This window comes from Akebia trifoliata, chromosome 12 (genome assembly GCF_017979445.1).
Source record: "Akebia trifoliata isolate Shusen 1 chromosome 12, ASM1797944v1, whole genome shotgun sequence".
Taxonomy (NCBI): Eukaryota; Viridiplantae; Streptophyta; class Magnoliopsida; order Ranunculales; family Lardizabalaceae; genus Akebia; species Akebia trifoliata.
This window is the reverse complement of record NC_141386.1, coordinates 5,511,735-5,532,433: the sequence shown is the minus strand read 5'-3', so window position 1 is coordinate 5,532,433 and position 20,699 is coordinate 5,511,735. Positions and strand designations below refer to the sequence as shown.

The window sequence follows — 20,699 nt, the reverse complement described above, 5'->3', positions numbered from 1 at the left end:
CATTTTGTCATTTAATGAAAAAAGAATGTATATTAGTCTTTTGTTATAATAAATACTTATTTATATAATTATACTTGTCTCTTTCATAATAAATGATAAAGGCATTCAATCTTTAAAATTAAATGTTTTGATACAATCAATGCAAATAAGTATTTATTGTGTAAAAGACTAATATATCCTTATTTGTTTTCATTAAAAAATAAAATGAATAAAGATATTATTAAAAATAAAATAAAATATTAGAAAATGCTAACGTTTCCATAAAATCTTTGATGTCAACATTCCCCTATTAAATATAAATATATATCAACTAAATATTGGTAGAGATGATACATTAATTATACCTTGGATAATAGTATTTTCTAACATCCCAAGATTCAGATCACTTAGATTGTTCTCAAAGTAGTCAAATGTGTTTTGTTTCTTGATAACCATCTATGGTTAGGACCATGGAATGACAATCTCTCTCTGCAGCACAATATCATCTGATTTCATTTTGGTGGAAATAAATACTTGGTCAAAAAGGAATCTCAAGTGTGTGCACTTGGACAAGGGGGGAGTACTGATAACCTTATCTCTTTACTGTAGTCCTTAGCTGTGGTCCCTACAAGCATAATATTAAAAGCTTCTCGTGATTCGCAATAAAATCATAAAGATCAAACTATGGTCAAAACACATTAGCATTTCCTTTCCTTTTAGAAATTTATTATATTTAGGGTTAGGGTTTGGTATTTTAATGAGACATGGTGCGGTTCACCCTTTTTGTCTTTTATATACAGGTGGTGCTTAATTTAGATCATGTACTTCATTGAGTTAGTTAGTTAACCAGCTTCAAGGTCTGTTTTTTAATCATGTGGAAATTCTGTTTCCAATCTTTTTGGAAACATTAATTTATAACTACTTATTCCAAGTTTTCTGATCCAATTAACCAAAGCTACTCTGGATTGGTTATCTATAGCCGTCCGATTAGAGAATTGATTTCAAAGTTGGAGTTATTGATCAACCAAACTAATATAGCTAATCTACTTTATGGAGTACAGGATCTAAACTGGAAGAGCTGGCATGGCAGCTTTTTAAACCTTCCTCCACTGCAGTGCAGAAAAGAAAAAAAAAAAAGATAATTATTCTCGAGCTCTCCTAAAAATCTAGGGTTTTGCTCGGTTGCGCACTCGAATTTCGCTCAAGAAGCTATGGATCTTCTCTCGTCATTCACATCTCCATCTTCGCCAAGAAATGATCTCTCTTCTGAGACACTTTTCTATAGATGCCGTTGTGTTTCCTAATCGATCAATTACGAGGTCATTTCGCTTAAGTTTCAGCTAAGATCAGGTGATTTTCTTTCTTGGATTCTATCTGATTATCCGTATAAATTATTCAAGATTTTATTATATGTTAATTCTAGTGATCTTTGATTGATATCCATCTCCACTTTTTCTCCTTTTTTTTTTTTAAATGTTTGGTTGAATGTAATTTATGTATGATTCAAATATAGTAGTGGATTTTGCTCTAAATTTCGTTTTTTCATGGTAGAATTAGAGCGTTTTTAATGGGTTTTTTAGAAGGAAAAAGGAAATATTATTTTGTGTTTTGATTTCCATCTTGATTTATGTTAGAATTTGAATTAGGGTTTTCTATTCCAAAGTTGTGTAATCGTTTTCAGGTAAACCTTGATAGATTCCACATTTGAACCACGTGACGTGATTTTTTGGCGTAATTTGGAGTTGAAAGAAGCTTGCCTAGGGCTAGCTTTCTCATTATATCATTTACTAGTAGACCCTAAAATGTGTTTGTTTGTCATCCTCATTGTGTTATTTGATGATGTAAATAGCAAATATTGAAACGAGGGATCGGCTATAATGGTGGATTGTATTGTGGTGGTGATGAAATTCTTAAATTGGAGAAATGGGTTCAACTGCATGGTTGATTTTATGATATTCTTGTCATTAATTATGACATTTGATGATATAATTTGCAATTATAGGAAAGTGGGTTTGGTAATATGGTTGATTGTGTTACGTAAACTGTGTTATTTTATGAGTTAACCTACTTATCTTCAATAAACTGCGACTAGTGGAAATGAGTTCAGCTCTATGGTTGATTAATTGATCATATTGTGCTTATTTTTGTAATAATTATGCTATTAGTAGTAATAGGTTCAGTTCATTGTTGACTGTATTATACATACCTAATGGTGAGAACAATGAAAAGGAAGTATCTCATTATATTTTCATGGGGTACTAGATGTGATACTATTCACCATTAAGGCCTAATATATGCATAGATTAAGCCTTCAACTTGTTATTGTATGATGTAACTTTCTATTTCTACCACGTTTTCTCACTAAATGATTGATTCTATTATAAATCATGAGAATAAACATCTCATTTCTATTTGTGAGGTTCTATTTTTTGTAAACTAGCCCAATTATATGTTCGTTTACTTTACAACTTTTGAGTGCTTTTGAACACAATTTATTTGGAGACACATTAAGCATATTCTTCGCTGCATGATTGATTCTATAAAACCTTTGTTGTATGTGAGTAGGAAGTGCTATTTCTTCGGTATGAGTTAACTTCTACTTCCACATCTAGCAGACCTCTCATTGAATTGGGTTCTATGGAGTTCGTGAGTGCTAACGATAAGCAAGAGGCCACAAAATGTGGGCACTTCTCGATTCGGTGAGCCTCACAAACTTATTTTTCTAGTGATCTTGTAATAATTTCTTTTGATAGGTTGAAGTATGAAGGTGGGGGTTTTGATCTCAGATCTATGGTACCACACACATACTTTAACACCTCACCATGGTGGCACCTTCAATCTTTTGATAATTACATCGTCATGACCATTAAAGCCTTATCCCAAAATTTTAGATCGGCTCAATGAATCTTGTTTCTCCATGTTGGTTTTGGAATGTAAGTAAAATCACTAGTTATTGCATGTAGATAACGAAAAGACTTCAATATTGATGTAACTTAATGTTTCTTTGCTGATTTAGTTGTTACTCCATACAAGCTACGTGCTTGGCTTTGTGGTTATAGACAACCAACCTTGGTATTATTTTAACTTACTACCACACCCCAAAAAAAAAAAAAAAATGGTTACTCATTGGTCACGAATTATTATTCTTTTTCTTCTTTTTTAAGTTTATTTACGTCCCTTTTGTTCAACTTCTATGGTCATATTTTTCATTCTGAGAGTGTGTATCCGAAATTTATTTCCTGAACAACTTTTATGCTGCCTATTATTTGTCCTCTTCTGTGAACTACAATTCTACGACTATTCTGTTGATAAAATTTGCAAGAAGAGATGAATATTGCATTCCACGTTTACAGTACACGATTCAGTTTTGTTATTCTTTATCCAAACAGCTAAATAGAAGTTTTTTCAGTTTTTTTATCAAGTTAAATACTCTTAAAGATGGAGCAAGACTAATCCATTGCACACCATGACTCCCACCAGGGGAAGGAAAGGTACTTTTTATTTGGATGTGACTAGTAGCTTTTGTGACAATTTATCTCTTCCGTGAATGCAGAGGATATGTTGCTGAGATTCGCAAAAAAGATAGCACGATTTGTTGGCCATTCCCCACAGTTGATAGTTATAAGGATTCAAAAGAACAAGATGTGCTTCCTCCATTAAATGTTGCTGAGTTCAGATGGTGGGGTTGCCAAAATTGCATGAAAAAGAGTGAATCTATTGGTGGCGCAACAAAAACTGGAGAGATTCTTAAGTACTCCACTAATCGATTCAAAACCAGAATTTTTTGTTCTCATGGAGATGAACCAAAGTTGATTGACGGCGTTCGACGGGCATCCACAGAGAAGTCTTTCGAAGGAAGAAAGGCCGATGCAGAAACTACGATTAATGTGAATGGTGATGAATATGGCTTTCCATCATGTAGTAATAAGAAAGATAAGCAAGCTGCAGTGGTGCACCCTATCGGAGAAGGTATAAATTTTTCCAATCTCTCAATAACCGTAATCATCGAATCCTTATCCCAAAAAATTTGGCATCTATCAGTAGCTTTTCTGACATACTAAAGAAACTGAAGTTATATGTCTCTTTGTTTCTACAGATATCTTTACATCTAAAGGCAATGATGATGATGCAAATGATGTGGGTAAGATTAAGATCAGTTTTAACACAGACAAGCATAGATGCAACTTATCTGCTCGTGAAACTTCTAATGCTACTAAGTCCATTTGCAATGACAATATTACTTCAGAAACAGAAACTGTCAAGGCAAAGGGAAATGGATCAATTGAATGCTGTCAGCCAATCTATGGAAGTTGTAATCTTTCTGATCTTTTGTTTGATATTAGAAAATTTAAATGCACAAGTGACTCCTTCGGAAATGATGGGAACATTGTCAGAAATAATGTTTTTGGTCATTGTGCAAGTCAGAATGGTGATTCAGATGGAAGTTTGCATAGGAAAAAAATAAAAAAGGTGCGCTTGTTGGCTGACATCATACGAAGTGAGGCTTTGGGTGCATCCTGCAGAGATGCAAACATTGATCACATCAAGAAAGAAACTGCTCAATTTGTTGGTGGACCCGAGAATCAGGTGGCCATTGAAGGAACTGATAGAATGGTTATTTTGGGTAAGAAAAAGAAACGGGAGATGCCTCAAGATGAAGATTTGGGGCCTTTGCAGAAGAGATGCCCGAAGGGCACACCTGAAAAGGTTAGGACCTTTAAGGGAGTTGCAGAAACCAGAGACGTTAACTCTGCAAAATCAGAATCAGATGCTTTTGTTGGAAAAAGTTTACATTCTTGTCTCGGGAATCTTTTGACTGAACATGGAAATGATGAAAGAAAATCTTTGAGTAAGAAGAAAGGTACAATGACTCAGGTTGAGGATGGGAACTCTCCTTTGATGCCTTGGCAAAATGGTATGTCCACAGAAGTTCAGATGACAAGGAGAGATGTACAAAGTAAGGGTAAAAAAGCTATTTTGGGTAAGAATAAATTTGTGAATTCTCAAGTTGACGATGAGGAATCTTTGTTGATGTTTCAAAAAGATGGAAAAGATCGTGTTATAAGGAGAGATGTAGATATCAAGAATAAGGATGCTATAGCTATTCCTTTAAGATCTGGACAAGGTGAATTCAGTGGAGGAGGTATGTGTCATGGTCTAAGTCATGCAGATACCAAATGGAAGGCCATTATGATTAAGAAACGAAATGGTATGCCCATAGTTGAAGGTGGAGGTAACATGCCTCATGTTGAATATGGGGGCTCTTCTCTATTTTCCTGGCCAGAGGTATGAATGTTTATTTTTCTAAGTCATCTATAAAATTCGAGCATGTGAATTACTCTAATTCTGTATTTAGGACTTCTATATTGAAGGTTTACTATTTACTTGATCTCCGGGCTTGGATCCATAGCTCAGTTGGTTGACATATTGCATAATTTCAATGCAACTCTGTTGTCTTAGGAATCAAGTCAAGCTTACCTATAAATAAATAAATTACTTTAACTTCTACGGTGTCTCTTTTCGTTGTTATCATCAAAAAAATTAACATCTATCCTTTGGGCATTAAAAGAATATGTATGTGGCTAGGGAAATATTCTGATAATTTCCACTCCTTCAAATCTTTAACATACTAAGCAGATTAATTTTCTGTTTGGAGGGATTATATTCTGACTTAAAATGGACATTATGACTACCCATGCTCTGTTGCTGTTTTAGTCTGACAACACATTATTGTTCTTTGCTATAGTTGGTTTCTTTCAGGGTAAAACATGTAAAGTGAATAATTGACTTTCATGTTAAACTATTTAAAGTCCTATAAACCCTCCAACAGCACTTATTAAAGCAAAGAAAGAGGATTATTTTATTACATGTACACCAAAAGACAATATGTATGCATATTAACCGAAACTAGACACCACATGGATCAGTGGAGCAATTTCCAACCATCGTCTCGTCTAAGAACAACCATGTCTGGCAATTGTCCATTGAAATTTTCTATAGATCTAATTTTGGTTACAACAATTACTCCATCGATTGGTATCGTGCTCTTTATGAAGTGAGGTGTCTAGTGTTCTTACCCTGAGTAGTTTCTATTGAATCATTAAGATATTAAATTGTATATCTTCATGCATATAAACATATTTATGTGAAATTTTGTGTTCATTTATGTGAGAATTATTGATGTACTTATTTCAGGTTTTCTCTGGTTCATGTGAGAACTCCCCTCTTCAACAGGACCCAAAAGTTTTGAAGAAAAAATGTGATGAGACATCTGAACAGACAGCTGTAGATGACATCCCCATGGACATTGTGGAACTCATGGCCAAAAATCAACATGAAAGGCTTCTTTTTAATGCAAAAGCTACTACTGAGAATAGAAACTGCTTGTCACAAACATATGAAGTGAAGGATGTTGATCCAATGAATTTTACCAAAGTTCTTGGAAGTGAGATGTCAAGATTGATGCACGACAAGGATTCTCGCACTCTAAAAACTCATTCTCGCAATGAAGGAAGTCACATGTGCAACAGAAGCCATTTCAGTATGAGCCAACCAGAACAGTCTCATGCCTCTATGGGATTTACCGCATTTTCACAGAGTCGGGAGAAGCCGTCAATTGGAGCTCAGTTTCCTGTTATTGGTTCCAGCATAAACCGTGGTGATCAAAACTTCAATTGGAATGAGAATGCTGTACAAAACCGATGCTCTCTAACTCGTTTTCACTCCCCCGAAGCATATCATGCATCTCACACTGTTTCACATCGGGAGGACCATAGTGTTGGGTCCTCAATGATACCAAATGGTATCCAACTTGGAAAGCAGAAAAGGAAATTTGACTCTGAGACAAACAAAAGAACTCTTCCCGAGTCGTCTCCAATTGCTTGGAGGGAGAGAGAAAATGAGATTCATCCAAAAATGACAAGGCCGTTGGACTTGTATACAAATGAAACCATACCAGCGATGTATTTGCTCAGACTCATGGATCCGGGGGTGTGCTCGACCACACCTGTCAATGTAGACAAGAACCAGAAGTTCACTAAGCATCCCCCCATTCATCATCGTGAGGAGTTGTTAACTTTGGAGTCGGGACAAACCAAGAACAGTAAGGCCTTGATGCCCCCACCTTCATCTGTTTGCTTTGACAAAAATCGAAGATCTAAAAAACCAGGTGAACATTTTCCTTCTGCTCCTAAGGTCAACATAGCTGGTTCTTCATTACAGAAGGATTATGACAAAGGTAACTTTTCAGCTAAATTGAAGTCTAATTCTCTCAAATCTCAAGTGAAGGGAAAAACAAAAATCAAGATGGCACCGACAGATCCCACTCAACCTAGAGATGATGGTTATGGTGAAAATCATAAATTCTATGACTTCAGAAGGAACCTCTCTGCTTCAGATTCTATGCAATTTTTGAATGATTCAGCCACACGTGTTGAACCATGTGGAACTGAGATCTGCGTTATTAACAGAAATCCTGCTGAGTTTAGTGCACCGGAAGCGAGAAATGCATACATGATTGGACCTCGAGATCTAAAACATAGAAAGACGTTATCATCTAGGGATCGACCTAACCTGATTGATCCAAACGAGCATAAGCGACAGAGGATGATGAAGCTTACGTCTATAGAAGCGCATTTACTGCATTGAATTCAGTGAAAATTAAACGGGTTCTCACCAACTCTTATAAGAAGAAAAAATCTTATAGCCTCTATGGAGTATCAAACTGAAATCATCAAGTTGAAACATCTGTATACTGGCATTTCTTTGCAGAGGTATTTCAGTTCTCATTTGCATTCAAAACTTTGTGAATAACAGATTGCACGTACCGATAAAATGTGGGTGAGTTTGAAATAAGACCTTATTCAAATACATCTCAAATTTTATAAACCAGAATGCATGTCAAGATATTTGTTTTTCTTAATAGGAAATTTCCCATATGAACTAATGTAAATTTGTAAATTAAGAATGTATTTAAGGATATGTTGCTTGGTGAAATTGATGTATGTTTGTTTAATTGATGTTTTCGTGGTATTTTTTTCATTGATGTTTTCATGGTATTTTTTTCCTTAATTCAATCTAGTACTCATCGAATGAGTTTATAGCACCTCTGTAAAAAGTTTTCAAATTTGTATTTAGTGATTGTCTCCATTGAAAATCATAAGTAATTATAGGGGTTGACAAAGATTGCTTCACTTATTCAGTAGTAATTTCAGATAGTTTTGACATTTTAGTATTCTTTATTTTTTGGGTGATTTTAATAGACCCCTCATATTTGTGAATATTTTCAAACTTTTGACATACCCCTCGACCTTAGTCTACTTTGGAAGACTAATATTAAATGACCTAAATACCCTTGACTTCAAACACTAGTCAAAATCCCCTTAGATTTTCTATCCAAAACCAATCATCTTCAACCTTGGGGTAAATATGCTTTCCCTGTTTCTATCTCCTTCAATGTTCAGAAGTAATGAACAACTTAGGATCTTTTAGAATGATGGATTTTTTAACAGAAAAATCATCAAGGATTTTTACAAGAGGTTGAAGAGGTTAGAAATAATTTATCTTAAATGTTATAAAATATTGAAGATTCTAGATTTTTATTTTCGAAGCTCAAGGGTTTTGGCTAGAGGTTGAAGTTCAACACCTTCTTTTTGTTAGTGACGGCAAACATAGGCTACATGAATGCTCTTGAAAACTTGGCCACGGCAAAGGCCCATTTCAATACATTTATAAGATATGGCGGTTTAACTTAACCTTTTTCCACCTCAAACATCGGTAGAATTCTCACTTGAAGGCGACCATACTTTTCGCAATTTCTTTATTCATGAGTTTATGATTTTGATCGTGTCTGATTTAAATGTTGATTTTTTTATTTCATCCATCTTGGAATCCAATTTTTTCTTTAAATGTAATTCATGTTTTTTTTTCTTTTATTTAATACTTTGCTTGCTTAGTGAAAAATAAATAAAAATTGAGATATGTTGTTATATTAAGAATGTGTAACAGATGACCTATTCTCTATGAGAGGGGTTGGGATGAATAAAACATGTTATATAAAAGTTTTTTAGTTTTCTCTCCCTAAAATCTACTCTCTAAGTTTGTTAGGATATTTTCTGGATCTTTATCTAGAACCGTAGTGTCTAAGCTGTGGAAACTTCACGATCATTCTAGAAGTATCGACCCCCCCTCCCATCAACTTTTTGGTTGACTTTTATATCATCTAGTTTTGTGATAATTTGAGAAACACCCTATGTGTTCACTTCTTTGCACACCCCCTTAAACCTTATTGCAGCCCTCTCCCCTCACTCATTCAATTTTTGTCCCTGCCCTCCCCTTCCCCTGAATTTTTTTTGTTGATTAGAAGTCCTTCTAGTCTTGTTGGATTTAAAGACACCCCACATTTATTTTCAAAGTGATAATATGCCCCTTTTATTTTATTCCCACCCACACAATTTTTCTGGGTGATTTAGACAACCCCCTCCATCAAATTTGAATATTATATGTTTTAAGTTAATGGCATTCCCTCTTAAAAAATTTCTTTTCTTTTCTTTTCTAGAATAATAAAAATATATATAAATACACTCATTTTCAACTTGTAATAATAAATAAATAAAAATCTGTTTTTTTCCTTTATAGTATCATTCATTTTTAAGTATTTTAACCTCTATAGAAATTAATTTTAATCTATTTAATTTCATCTTCAATCCGTCCTTTTGAGCATTGCTTTAATTCTTCATATAATAGCTTAAAGTTTTCTATCACAAATCTCATCATCTTCTAACTCAAAAGATTCATCTTTTTCCTTAGATTTAAAGGTTGAAGTAGTTAAACTTGGTAAAAAAAAATTATCTAAGAGGTTGAAGATGACTAATTTTAAGAAGAGAACAAGGTTTTTAGTTTCAAGTTGAAAATAAGGGTAGTGAGGTCATTTTGCACTTGTCTATTGGAGAAGATCGAGGTTAATTGGGAGGGGGGTTTCTTAGAGGCATTTTGACAAATATTATGATTTTTAACTGATTGCATTGCATCACTTGACTGGGGTCTTCTCTCGAAAACTCATGAGAAATGATTTAAATACCCTATTCTTTAATCTCTTCAAAATTAGTGATCTTCAAGCTCTTCAACATTACCATGACCAATGTTCCCCCCCCCCCCCCCCGAAGAAATCCTGGCTCCATCCCAGAGTATCAACGTGGACATGTGATTTGGTCTTTCTAATCTTTGATGATCAATCAATGAAGACGTGACACAATTATGATTTAATTATTCCACTTGGTATAATAGGTACATACTCATACCAAACAAAGATATTAGGTGCCGTTTGTTAAAACTGAACAAATAAATGCTGAATGATTATAATTGCTGAAATTGTATAAGCGCTGAATTTAAGTGCTGAAATTGTTGTTTGTTTACCGATCTGAATTGTACTAAACTGATTCAAATTAAGCGTTGTGATCACATAAAACTGTTTGTTACTTAATACTGAAAACTGATAAATTGACTATATTGCCCTTTCAACCGTTGTAATTACATAATACTGTCTGTTTGACTATTTTAACTGCTACTTTATATCACACATAATAAAAAATATACATGTAAAAGATAATCTAGTCAGTTATTTTAAATTACAAACACAATTCATTGTACCAAAATTTTAAATTACATATAATTCTATTCATCTTTTTTTAGATCTAATTTTTCTTTCAAATTCTTGTATAATTGTACAATGTTTGTCCAAATTTTCTCAATCTCTCTATTTTTGCATTCAGTTTTTGTTTCATCTTCCTTCACGTTTGTTGATGAAACAATATTCGATTCCTCGTACCACGTGAATAAGCCACAACCATTGTGCACTACCTATAATAAAAATAACATAAAAATTAAATGTATTAATTCATTATATGACATTGAATTATATCATTTTTGTGTTATACCACATTAACTAATATCTTACCGTTGATTTAGGACAATAATAAAATCTTCGTCCTTTGTTACCATTTTTGTTGGATATAATTGTTAATAACTTGCATGGTCCACGTCCACATTTGCACCATCTCAATTCATCCAACCAAATCCAAAATCCATATTCCTTATTATTTCCAATCTAAAATAGACAAACAAATAAATATTATATTTTAGATAATGACATGTGATTTCAAATGAAATGTCATATAAAAAAATTATAAAATTACCGCATTTGGACATTTTATATACAAACGATCTGGATTTCTTGAAGTTCCTGATATACAAAATTGGCAATGACCTTCACCATATGCACATGGGATTTTTGCATCTATCTAAATAGACAATACAATATTATAAATAAAACAAGTAATAAACATAGAAACAAATATGAAAATAAACATACATTAACATAAATTCAAATGTTTGCAAAGACTTGTATTCTAATAACAAACAAACGAGAAAATAAAGATACATTCACATCATATAAAATGTTTAAACATAAACTCAAGTAATATAATTCACTTAAAATACAAATTCACATAACATCACATAAGTTGATTCGCAATTTGGTCGCGTAAACCAATCATGAATGCCCGTTCATTTTGCCCATATAAATGATTGATCTCGTGAAGCTCATCTCCATCGTTAGCCATATTTAGAGGAACGTCATCATTTTCAAATTGTTTGAATAGCTCATCCGTCATTGAAATCCTACGAAGGAAATTGTGAATTACCATGGTATATTTCCTTGTGTTGGAAAAGTAAATGACGCCATCATTTTTAAAATTGGAAAACGCGCTTTTAGAACTTCGAAAGACCTCTATATTACATTCCTCAACTTGACATGTAAATGATTGAATATCTCTTCTTTACCCATATCTCTCCCACGATTAAAATCAGGCAACCAATATCGAATGTCACGATATGGTGCCATGAACCCACGTGTGTGCGTATAGGCAGCATCAACAAGATAATATTTATCTACATCAAAACAAAAATAATATAACATTAAACTTATAAAATATAATGACTAATCCCTAATATATAAAAAAAATAAAGATTATTTTTACCAAGTGGAGGTATTGGAAAATCTATTTGTAGGGTTAGAAATAGTCTCCATTAAGATCCGTGAATCATGTGCCACTTCTTCCCAGCCGGCTTGGACGTACATGAAAATCATATCAAAATTACAAATAGCCATAACATTTTGATAGCATTCAGATTTTCCTCTTCCTCTATAAGGTATTTGTTTATCTGCTGGAATACACGCGTGGATGAGTGTTCCATCTAATGCACCAATTGCCCCATTCACAATTTAATAACACCAATGTTAGTTATTTAATGGTATATATATAATTATTATGTAATCCCTTATGTAAAATGTACCTTGAATATTTGTCTAAGACGTCTGTGACTTCTAATTTCCTCCATGGATCCGTCAAGAGATGGAATAATAATCATTTCTTTTGAAAAGTGTAACATTGCAATTAACACTTTATGAAAGTATTTGTGGATGGTTTGCAATGAATGTTGGAATCAATTTTTAATCAATCGATACCTACAATTATGACCTATTACAATAAGAAATATTGTAATCATCTCTGATACTCTAACATGTCGACTATCTTGAAGTCATTCTCGATTTTCAAATAAATGACAAAGACTAATGAATGCACTCTTCTCCATCCTCAATAATTCATAACAATTTGAAGAAGGTCCATCTAGAAGTTCCTTCATAAATTCTACACCAGATAGTGATGATACATTCACAAGTTCACGTGTGATAGATAATCGCTTCAGACTTTCCAATAATAACATCATTATTACTAATAATATTTTCCTTCCTTGTGGTGTCATAAGCATTGGATGCATAGCCGTTTCCAAATAAGAATATAAACTATAATAAGAACACAACCCACCAACAAAATTTTATGATAAAAATATATCCATCCACCAACAAAATATTTTCATCAATCAACAAAATATTATATAAGTAAAAACATCCATCACAAAGTTTAGTACATAACTCATACTCATAAAAAATATTGTACCACATAATAATATTCATACAGAATTCATTCATAATAGTAACATAGTTTACTTAAACAAAACTCTTTAACCAAGACAACCACTCATCTTCATCATCTAACACCATCCATGTTTCAAGATGCTCTTTCGATTTGACAAACGTGTTGAGCGCAAGATTATAAAGATGACTCCCCTTCTCCAAATTAGCCATTTATTTCAATATCTTAATACAATCAAGAACAGACGGGCCATTGTTAGGTTCTTTTCCAAGTACAGTGATAAGAGACTGTACAATACTTTGAAGCTTAGAAAAATTATTATTTTTTCGACGCTTACTAGTTGAAGAACCACGAACAAGTTCTTGACGGTCTTGACTTGCATCTTGGGTATTTGGAGCGGTGGGTATGATTATTTCCTCTTCCTCGTTAAATGCATCCAAATTTAGTGTACTATCATCATCTAAATTTGTGGATGCAACAGAATCTACAGGCAATCCTGTTCGATGTGGACCCCATCCGTTGTTTCCTTCTGCCAAGGTGGACTCAAACAAAATAGTCAACTTATTTACATCCTTCAATGAATTCGTACGGAATTGTTTCGCAATAGGGTATTTCTGTGACATGAAATGTATTTAGTCTAATTAGAATGTTTCATCAACATTTTGAAAGAATAATAGAAAAAAATAGTTTTGAAATTTGTTTTAATGAAGTCGTCCCATTTATCATCTGGCCAATCGAAGGTATCTGTCTCAGCGTTGTATCTATGACAAGTGGTGGTCGTAAGTTTCACCAAAACACCGTAGAACTTTTTTAGATAATCTCATTCATTCTTTAGTTGTCGTTGAGTCAATTCTTCTTTAATAATATTCTTTATCTCAATAATTATCCTTATCCAGCAATGGGATTTCAAATTCCCTCCTAACTTCCCTCCTTGATTAACTTCTTCAATACACAGGTTGATAAACAAATTCTTAAGCTCCGTTGTCCAATTTGCTATTTTTTTTTTAGGAGGTATATCTAATCAATAACAAACATTTCAAATGTTTGATTAAAATTAAAATTATCACCCTAGTAACTAAGGCACAAATAATTACAAAACACTACATATCTAATCATTATTTCTTAACACTACATATCAGAAACAAATATAAAAAACATAGAAGATATGAAAAAATATATCCTGATAAAGAACATTATATATCCAATATATGAGTTTTAAAACTGTGATTCTAACAATTTGAAACAACATGTAGAATATATATGTAAAAACAATCTCAATTCACTTTATAATAGTCTTAAATGGTCCTTAATTTTTAGTGGCAAAAAAAAAATTGCAATGTGAACCTACGATGGCCAACAATGATGCATTTGGATTTGATGGCCAACAATGAAGCTATCTTATCGTTGTCATTCGTTTTAGTGATGATGTTTTTTCTAACAAATTCAATTTGAGAAAAGCTTCAATTGATAAAAAATAGCCCTCATTATCAGAGAGGGAAGTAATTGAGATATGAAATCAAGATTATGAAAGAGAATGTGTTCACATATAGAAAATGATACAATTTCTCAGAATCTCAAGCATAACATTGGATTATAAATCCTACATTTTCCATGATTGATTTTTCCCAAAGATCGGAAAGATTGATTTCCAAGATTGATTTTGCCCAAATATTGGATAGAGGCCATGCAAGTTTGTCATATTGTTCTAACCAGAGTGTGAAATGTAGATCAAACATAATTACATATATAGCATGTAATAGCATCAATTGTTGTTTGGACTCAAAAATCTCACTACAAATTGTGTACATGGCTAACAATTTAATCCAAAATACTATGACAAACAATTATACTTTATAGATGAATTATATTTAATTTGCACAAGTGCACCAAATTGAACTAGTGAACTCAAGGGATGTTTGTTAAATTGTAAAAATATGGTAGTTTACAAGCATGTAATCTTACAGGAATCCCAACATGGTAGTTTACAAGCTACCAATTTGAATGACCCAACCAGTCCTAATGCAAGTTTGGCCTAAATCCATTAATAGAACAATGTTTAAGCCATAAAGTTTCCACTGAAAATCCACAAAATGTTTGTTGTGAAAATTTTAAGTGCTGATTGGATGTATGTGAAGCTTCTATAGCACAAACTTTAAGTGGGCCCCTTGTAACGTGATATACGGATTAGATTAGCCGATCTTCTTGGACGTGCCAACAACCATTCTATTCTTCAAAATAATGAGATAAAAACAAACAATTATAACAGTTTGATTGTTCCTATTTCTGGAAAACCATTGACCATTCGGTGGGTTTGATTTTGTAGGATCTTCAAAATCATTTGATTGGAAAGAAAGTCAATATAATTGATGGTTGTGATCATCTTTTGATAGAGATTGATAGACAGTATATAAGGTGTCCTGGAGAGGGGGAGGGGTTAATGCATTATGAATGCTCTCTTGTCTCATGTTTACGTAAGAATGACTCTTCTGATGGCTTAAAGTGGGGGAGAATTTTTTCTAACTAGAAAAATGTTTAATTTTCCTCAAAGACAAATTCTTAATGTAATTTAGTGTTGTTATATGTTCACACCTAGGGTAACTTAAATATTCAGAAGTGTGGAAGGGTATGGAGAGAAACTTTAAAAATAAGAGGGATGATACGTAACTTTAAAAAATTTACAGTAGAGAGAGAAAGAAAGGGAGGTAGAGAGAGCGAGAGATGGTGTTCAATGGTATTTTTGTGGTGAATGTGGCGAACATATCAGTGAATTTGTGGCAATATTTTGGTAAAAAATTACAGTAGAGAGAAGTTAAACCTGGATTCAGCGATGATTTTCGATGAAGCTTGTTCCATGATGAAGTTCTTTTAGTGATGAAGCTCATTTGACAATGAAGTTCGTTCGAAGATGAAGCTCGTTCAGGCTGCTCTTCTTCGGAGATCTGTATTTCAGCGAAGAACTCTCGTAGAGATTCGGAGATCTGTATTTGGGGGTTTAGGTTAAAAGGATATTGGATGTAATATTTGTAATTTGAAAGGGCATACTTGTTCGCCCATAGTTTTAACGGTGCTGAGCACAAATTATGAATCAGCAATAAGTGATAAAATATCGCTGAAAATTTTTGCACATTTTTCAGCAATTATCACTGAAATTTTGTTAAAAACAAACGCGCTAATCGCTGAAACTGAATTGCGTTCAGCGTTAAATGCTGAATTAAGCGGTAAACAAACGACACCTACTATCTTTAAAATTAAGAAGTGTAGGCGTAGTGGTAAGGCTTATCTCAAGGGAGAGTGTATGACTAAGTTTATAAAGTTGGACCGGAATAGAGTTTTCTCAATTTCAAAGGAGACTATGTAAATAATAGCAATTTTTGGGACCTACCTTGTAAAAGAGGAGAGAGGGAGAGTATGCGACACCCGTGTCAGAACGTCTTGGTAAGATAGGTCAAATACTTGTTTGGTGAGAAAATAAAGCATGTCTATGAACTTAGGCCAAAGTTGGGGTGGGGGAATCTTAGCACGAATTGCAAAGACGACTCAAAACTGACACAAAGTTAGTTGGTTTGGATTTAGCCTAATTGTATTTCGGTCATAATTGTGTCAAGTCATCTAATCCAATATTTTGAGGCTAGGGATGTCAACCCGGTTAACCCATTTTTGACCTATTTAGTTATCGTGTCATTGGTGGTAGGGTTTTTGACAAATATCACATAGCACTTAATCTTGAAAATGTTGAGGTTTTGACTTGCCTACATGATTTGTTGTTTGGCAACAGTGGTAAATTTCAGCTAACTTGTATTATTTTCTTATCAAAATATAAATACCTATAAATTCTTTTTGTTTTTTTGGACCATATTGTAATGAGTCGTGATAATCTAATGCCGCCTCTGACATACACCCCCCCAACACCCTCATCACAAAATCGTAGATCATTTGCCTTGGGATACACAAGAAAAAGATTTATGATTCTACACATTTTGAGGCAAATGATTTACAATTTTGTGATGGGGGCATTAGAAAATCATTATTCTATTGTAATATGATATCTAAATTGGAAGATCTCAGTGATGATATTTACAAGTTTAATATCAACAAGAATGGGTCTCAATCAAACCGATACTCTAATCTATTTCCCTTGATGTATAGTAGCTCATGAGAGATATTAAGATTCACAAAAAATTATGTTAATTTTTTTACATCACTATTTCTTTTTTCTCTAATTATTTGTTAATGCTTATTTCTATTTTATAAGCATGAGTTTAGAGGAGTGATGGTGACAAGAATGAAGATAGATTATATAAAGATGCTTTTATTATAATTTTTTTTTTTTTTTTTTTGTCATAAGCAGAGCTATATAATTTTTGTATTAGGGCACTAACACGATTTCTTTTCTTTTTTTCTCATCCTTTAATTGGTTTAGGTACATTTTTTTATGGTTAAAATGGTACTTTATTTTTTGTGATTGAAATATGACTTATTTTTTCCACTTATGATTATAATTTTATTGAGCAGATGACAAGCATCAGGTCAAGTCAAGTTACCTATTTAATAAATGTGTGGGGTTTAGTTTTAAGTTTTTGACACAATTACAAAATGAATTGGGTAAAATTTTAAAAATACCCTTATCTCAACCCTTCCCACCCAACCCGACCCATTGCCACCCCTTAGGCCAAGTCACTAAAATCCTATCTCAAGATAATGGTTGGTTCAATCAAAAGAGCTTTTAAATTGAGAAAGCTCTACGAAGCCCAGCAACAAAAAAGGGGTATTAATTGCTTAAACATGAAGCCCACTCCACAATGAACCTAGCTTAGGTAGGATAAATGGGCCTTAGATGAATTTGGATCCGCCACCAGACTATGATTGACTCTTGTTGAATATTTTCAAACTATCTTAATCAATTTTATCATAATTACTAATTTCATTTTTTTCATTGTTTTGTATATTTTTTTACTTTTCTTCATTTATTTTTTGTTTCACTATTTTCCATATGGAAATTCTAAATAGTGGATCAAAGAATGCCTTAGGGATGACATTAAAATGATGAGATTGAGATGAACACAATGATTTTAGGTTGAAAAATATGAAATTAAGTTGAAAATGATAAGAACGGGTTGAAAACAATGAGATTAATCTTCAAAACAACAACATTTAGGTTTAAATTGATAAGAAATTGTGTTGAAAAAAATTGGGGTTCTTAAGGTTATTGTGTTTAGAAAGATTGATTGAACATAGTTGGGTTATTCTACTTAAAGGATATTTTCATAATTTCACCACTTAAGGGTATTTTTGATATTTTACTCTCTTTTTTAACTGACAATCGTTTTTATTAACTGTTTGACTGGGTCAACAAAAGTCAAGGGGGGTAAACCTCATCTTGTATTTCACAAGAGGGTAACACTAATATCGTCCATTTCGCAGAGGGGTTTTATAAAATTATCCAGGAAAAAAAAAAGTCGATATTGCCATCCCAACTTTTACTTATACACCCCAATTCAAAGAAAGAAAATGAGTGGATGTTTGAGAATAAATAAAATTTGGGGTGCCAATAAAAGTTCTCTCATTTTATTTTGTTAGATCTCTATTTTTACGGTTTAGGATATTATGCGAGCTAATCACAATTGTGAATAACTGCTGAAAATAATTTAAGAAATTGGGGTGGAATGAGTAGAAGTTAGGGTGTCAATAATAATTCTAAAAAAAGGATGATGTAGACATGTCACCTATGTTTTTATTAATATTAAAGATATTCCTATGTTTTCAAACTGATGACATGACCCCCTTAACTTAGGTATAGAAAATAAATTCAAAGACCTAAACGCCACCATCTTCAACATCTACTAAAACATCCCTTGATTTTTTTCCCCAAAGCTTGCCATTTTCGATATGAGGGTAAAGAGTTTTACTCTCCATCTTCAACAAATATTTTATCTATGGATTTTCCCAAATTCAATTACCTTCAACTCATTGGGTAAAATATTTACGCTCATTATCAATCTTCAACTAAGATTTTATCTTCTTGAACCTTAAAACCTCAATTACAAGATAGAATTTATGGAGAAGTACGAGGATGAAATTTTCCAAATTCAATCATTTTCAATCTCTTAGCCAAAATCTTTTTACCCTCATTTTCAACCTACAAAATTTACGTACTTTAACCTACAAATCTCATAATAAGATAAAATTTTTGGAAAAGTGAAAGATGATGGCGACGATAAGGTGAGTTTGAAATAATATGATAGAAACAAATTCTTTTAGAGGTGGAAGAAGATGGATTTTTAGGGGGAGAAAACCAAGTGGGTTTTGGAGGTTGTAGACAAGGGCATTTCTGTCCTTTTTGTTAATCTCTCAAACATAACCTTAGGTCAAGGGTATGTCATCACATTGAAAATACATGGGGCATCTCTAATATTGACTAAAATGTGGTGTGTGGGGGGGGGGGGGGTTTATTTCTAAATCACCCTCAAAATTAATAGGGAAAATAACTATTAAAACCAAATTTTGGAAATCATGGACCATTAAGTCTCTAGTGTTGAAATATGTACCATTGTTAATAAAATACTCAAAATATCATCTTTTAATTAAAACAATATCTAAATGAATCCCTAGATATCTTCTTGAATATCTATTGATCTCAAAACTTCAAAAATAAGAACTCCATTAATGTTGTTGGCTTCATGAAGTGAAGAATAAATGATTAAGTCACTTGGATATCTACATATATTTTTAATTATGTCAGAGGCACTACAGAAAATCAATTTGTTCATATTAATCTTATCCACCGACGAGAAAGTAAAGTCATTTACAGAAGTCAATCCATTAGTCCTTGAATATGTAAATGACATAGAAATTATCATCAAAATGATAAGTAGGAGGGACCCATCACTTCAATTGATTGTAAATGGAATCATACTTGTCCTTGTGTTATAATACTTACAACAAACATAACAGCTATTGCTCAATGGGCCTAACTACTTAAATGACTTCAAATTTGATGCTTCAACATATATTGTGTAGAATTTATTTAAATCGTTAATGTTTTATCTGTGCTCTAAAACTTTACGTATGAAAATTGAAATTTGACTTTGTAAAAGACTAAATATCAAAATTGTAACGGCAAGAAAGTTCTAGAAGATCTCCTACGATCAATTACCGTAAGAAAAAAAATGAATTTGATCCTCTATTGGAGATTCATTAGAGTTTTTTTTTCCCCTTTTCAAAATCAGTAAGCATTATTTTTAATAAGATCAAGAACTCAATATGGTGAGAATTAATCCCAAATCTATGTTATTGGATTTTTATAAAAAATGAACAATCTATTAAAAAAATAGAATAATTCATATCTATTTGGATTTCGATATGAAGCCAACAGCGTTAATGGAGTTCCTATTTTTATACTTTTAAGATCAATAGATATTAGAGAAGAAGTCTAGGGATTCATTTAGGTTCCTAATTTTTCAATTTTGATATTAATAGATATTAGAGAAGAATTAATTTAAGTGCTTTAATTAATAGAGGGTATTTTAGATATTTTATTAACAAAAGTTAGACAACAATTTTAAAAGATCCTTCAAAAATAACGTTTCTAAAGCTGGGCCATAAATGATACATATTTCAACACTAGAGACTTACCATCTGTTTTGATTGAGAGAAGAGAAGGGAAAAGAAAAATATACTATTTTCTCTTCTTTTCTCCTGTTTGGATTGTTAAGTGAAGAGGGAAGAGAA

General features: G+C 32.7%; 1 protein-coding gene across 3 annotated transcripts; it reads left to right on the top strand.

The window, feature by feature from the left end:
* Positions 1–1,100: 1,100 nt before the first annotated feature.
* Positions 1,101–7,993, top strand: LOC147388768 (protein EMBRYONIC FLOWER 1-like). 3 transcript variants are annotated; one of them, XM_086418811.1, is made up of 5 exons: positions 1,101–1,329; positions 2,595–2,678; positions 3,533–3,948; positions 4,076–5,265; positions 6,175–7,993. In XM_086418811.1, the coding sequence occupies exons 2-5, from the start codon at positions 2,617–2,619 to the stop codon at positions 7,624–7,626; spliced, it is 3,120 nt and encodes a 1,039-aa protein (XP_086274937.1). In that variant the 5' UTR covers positions 1,101–1,329; positions 2,595–2,616; the 3' UTR covers positions 7,627–7,993. The 3 variants fall into 3 exon arrangements, with proteins under 3 accessions (XP_086274937.1, XP_086274938.1, XP_086274936.1); XM_086418812.1 differs by having other exon boundaries at positions 2,545–2,678; positions 6,214–7,993; XM_086418810.1 differs by having other exon boundaries at positions 2,545–2,678.
* Positions 7,994–20,699: the final 12,706 nt, after the last annotated feature.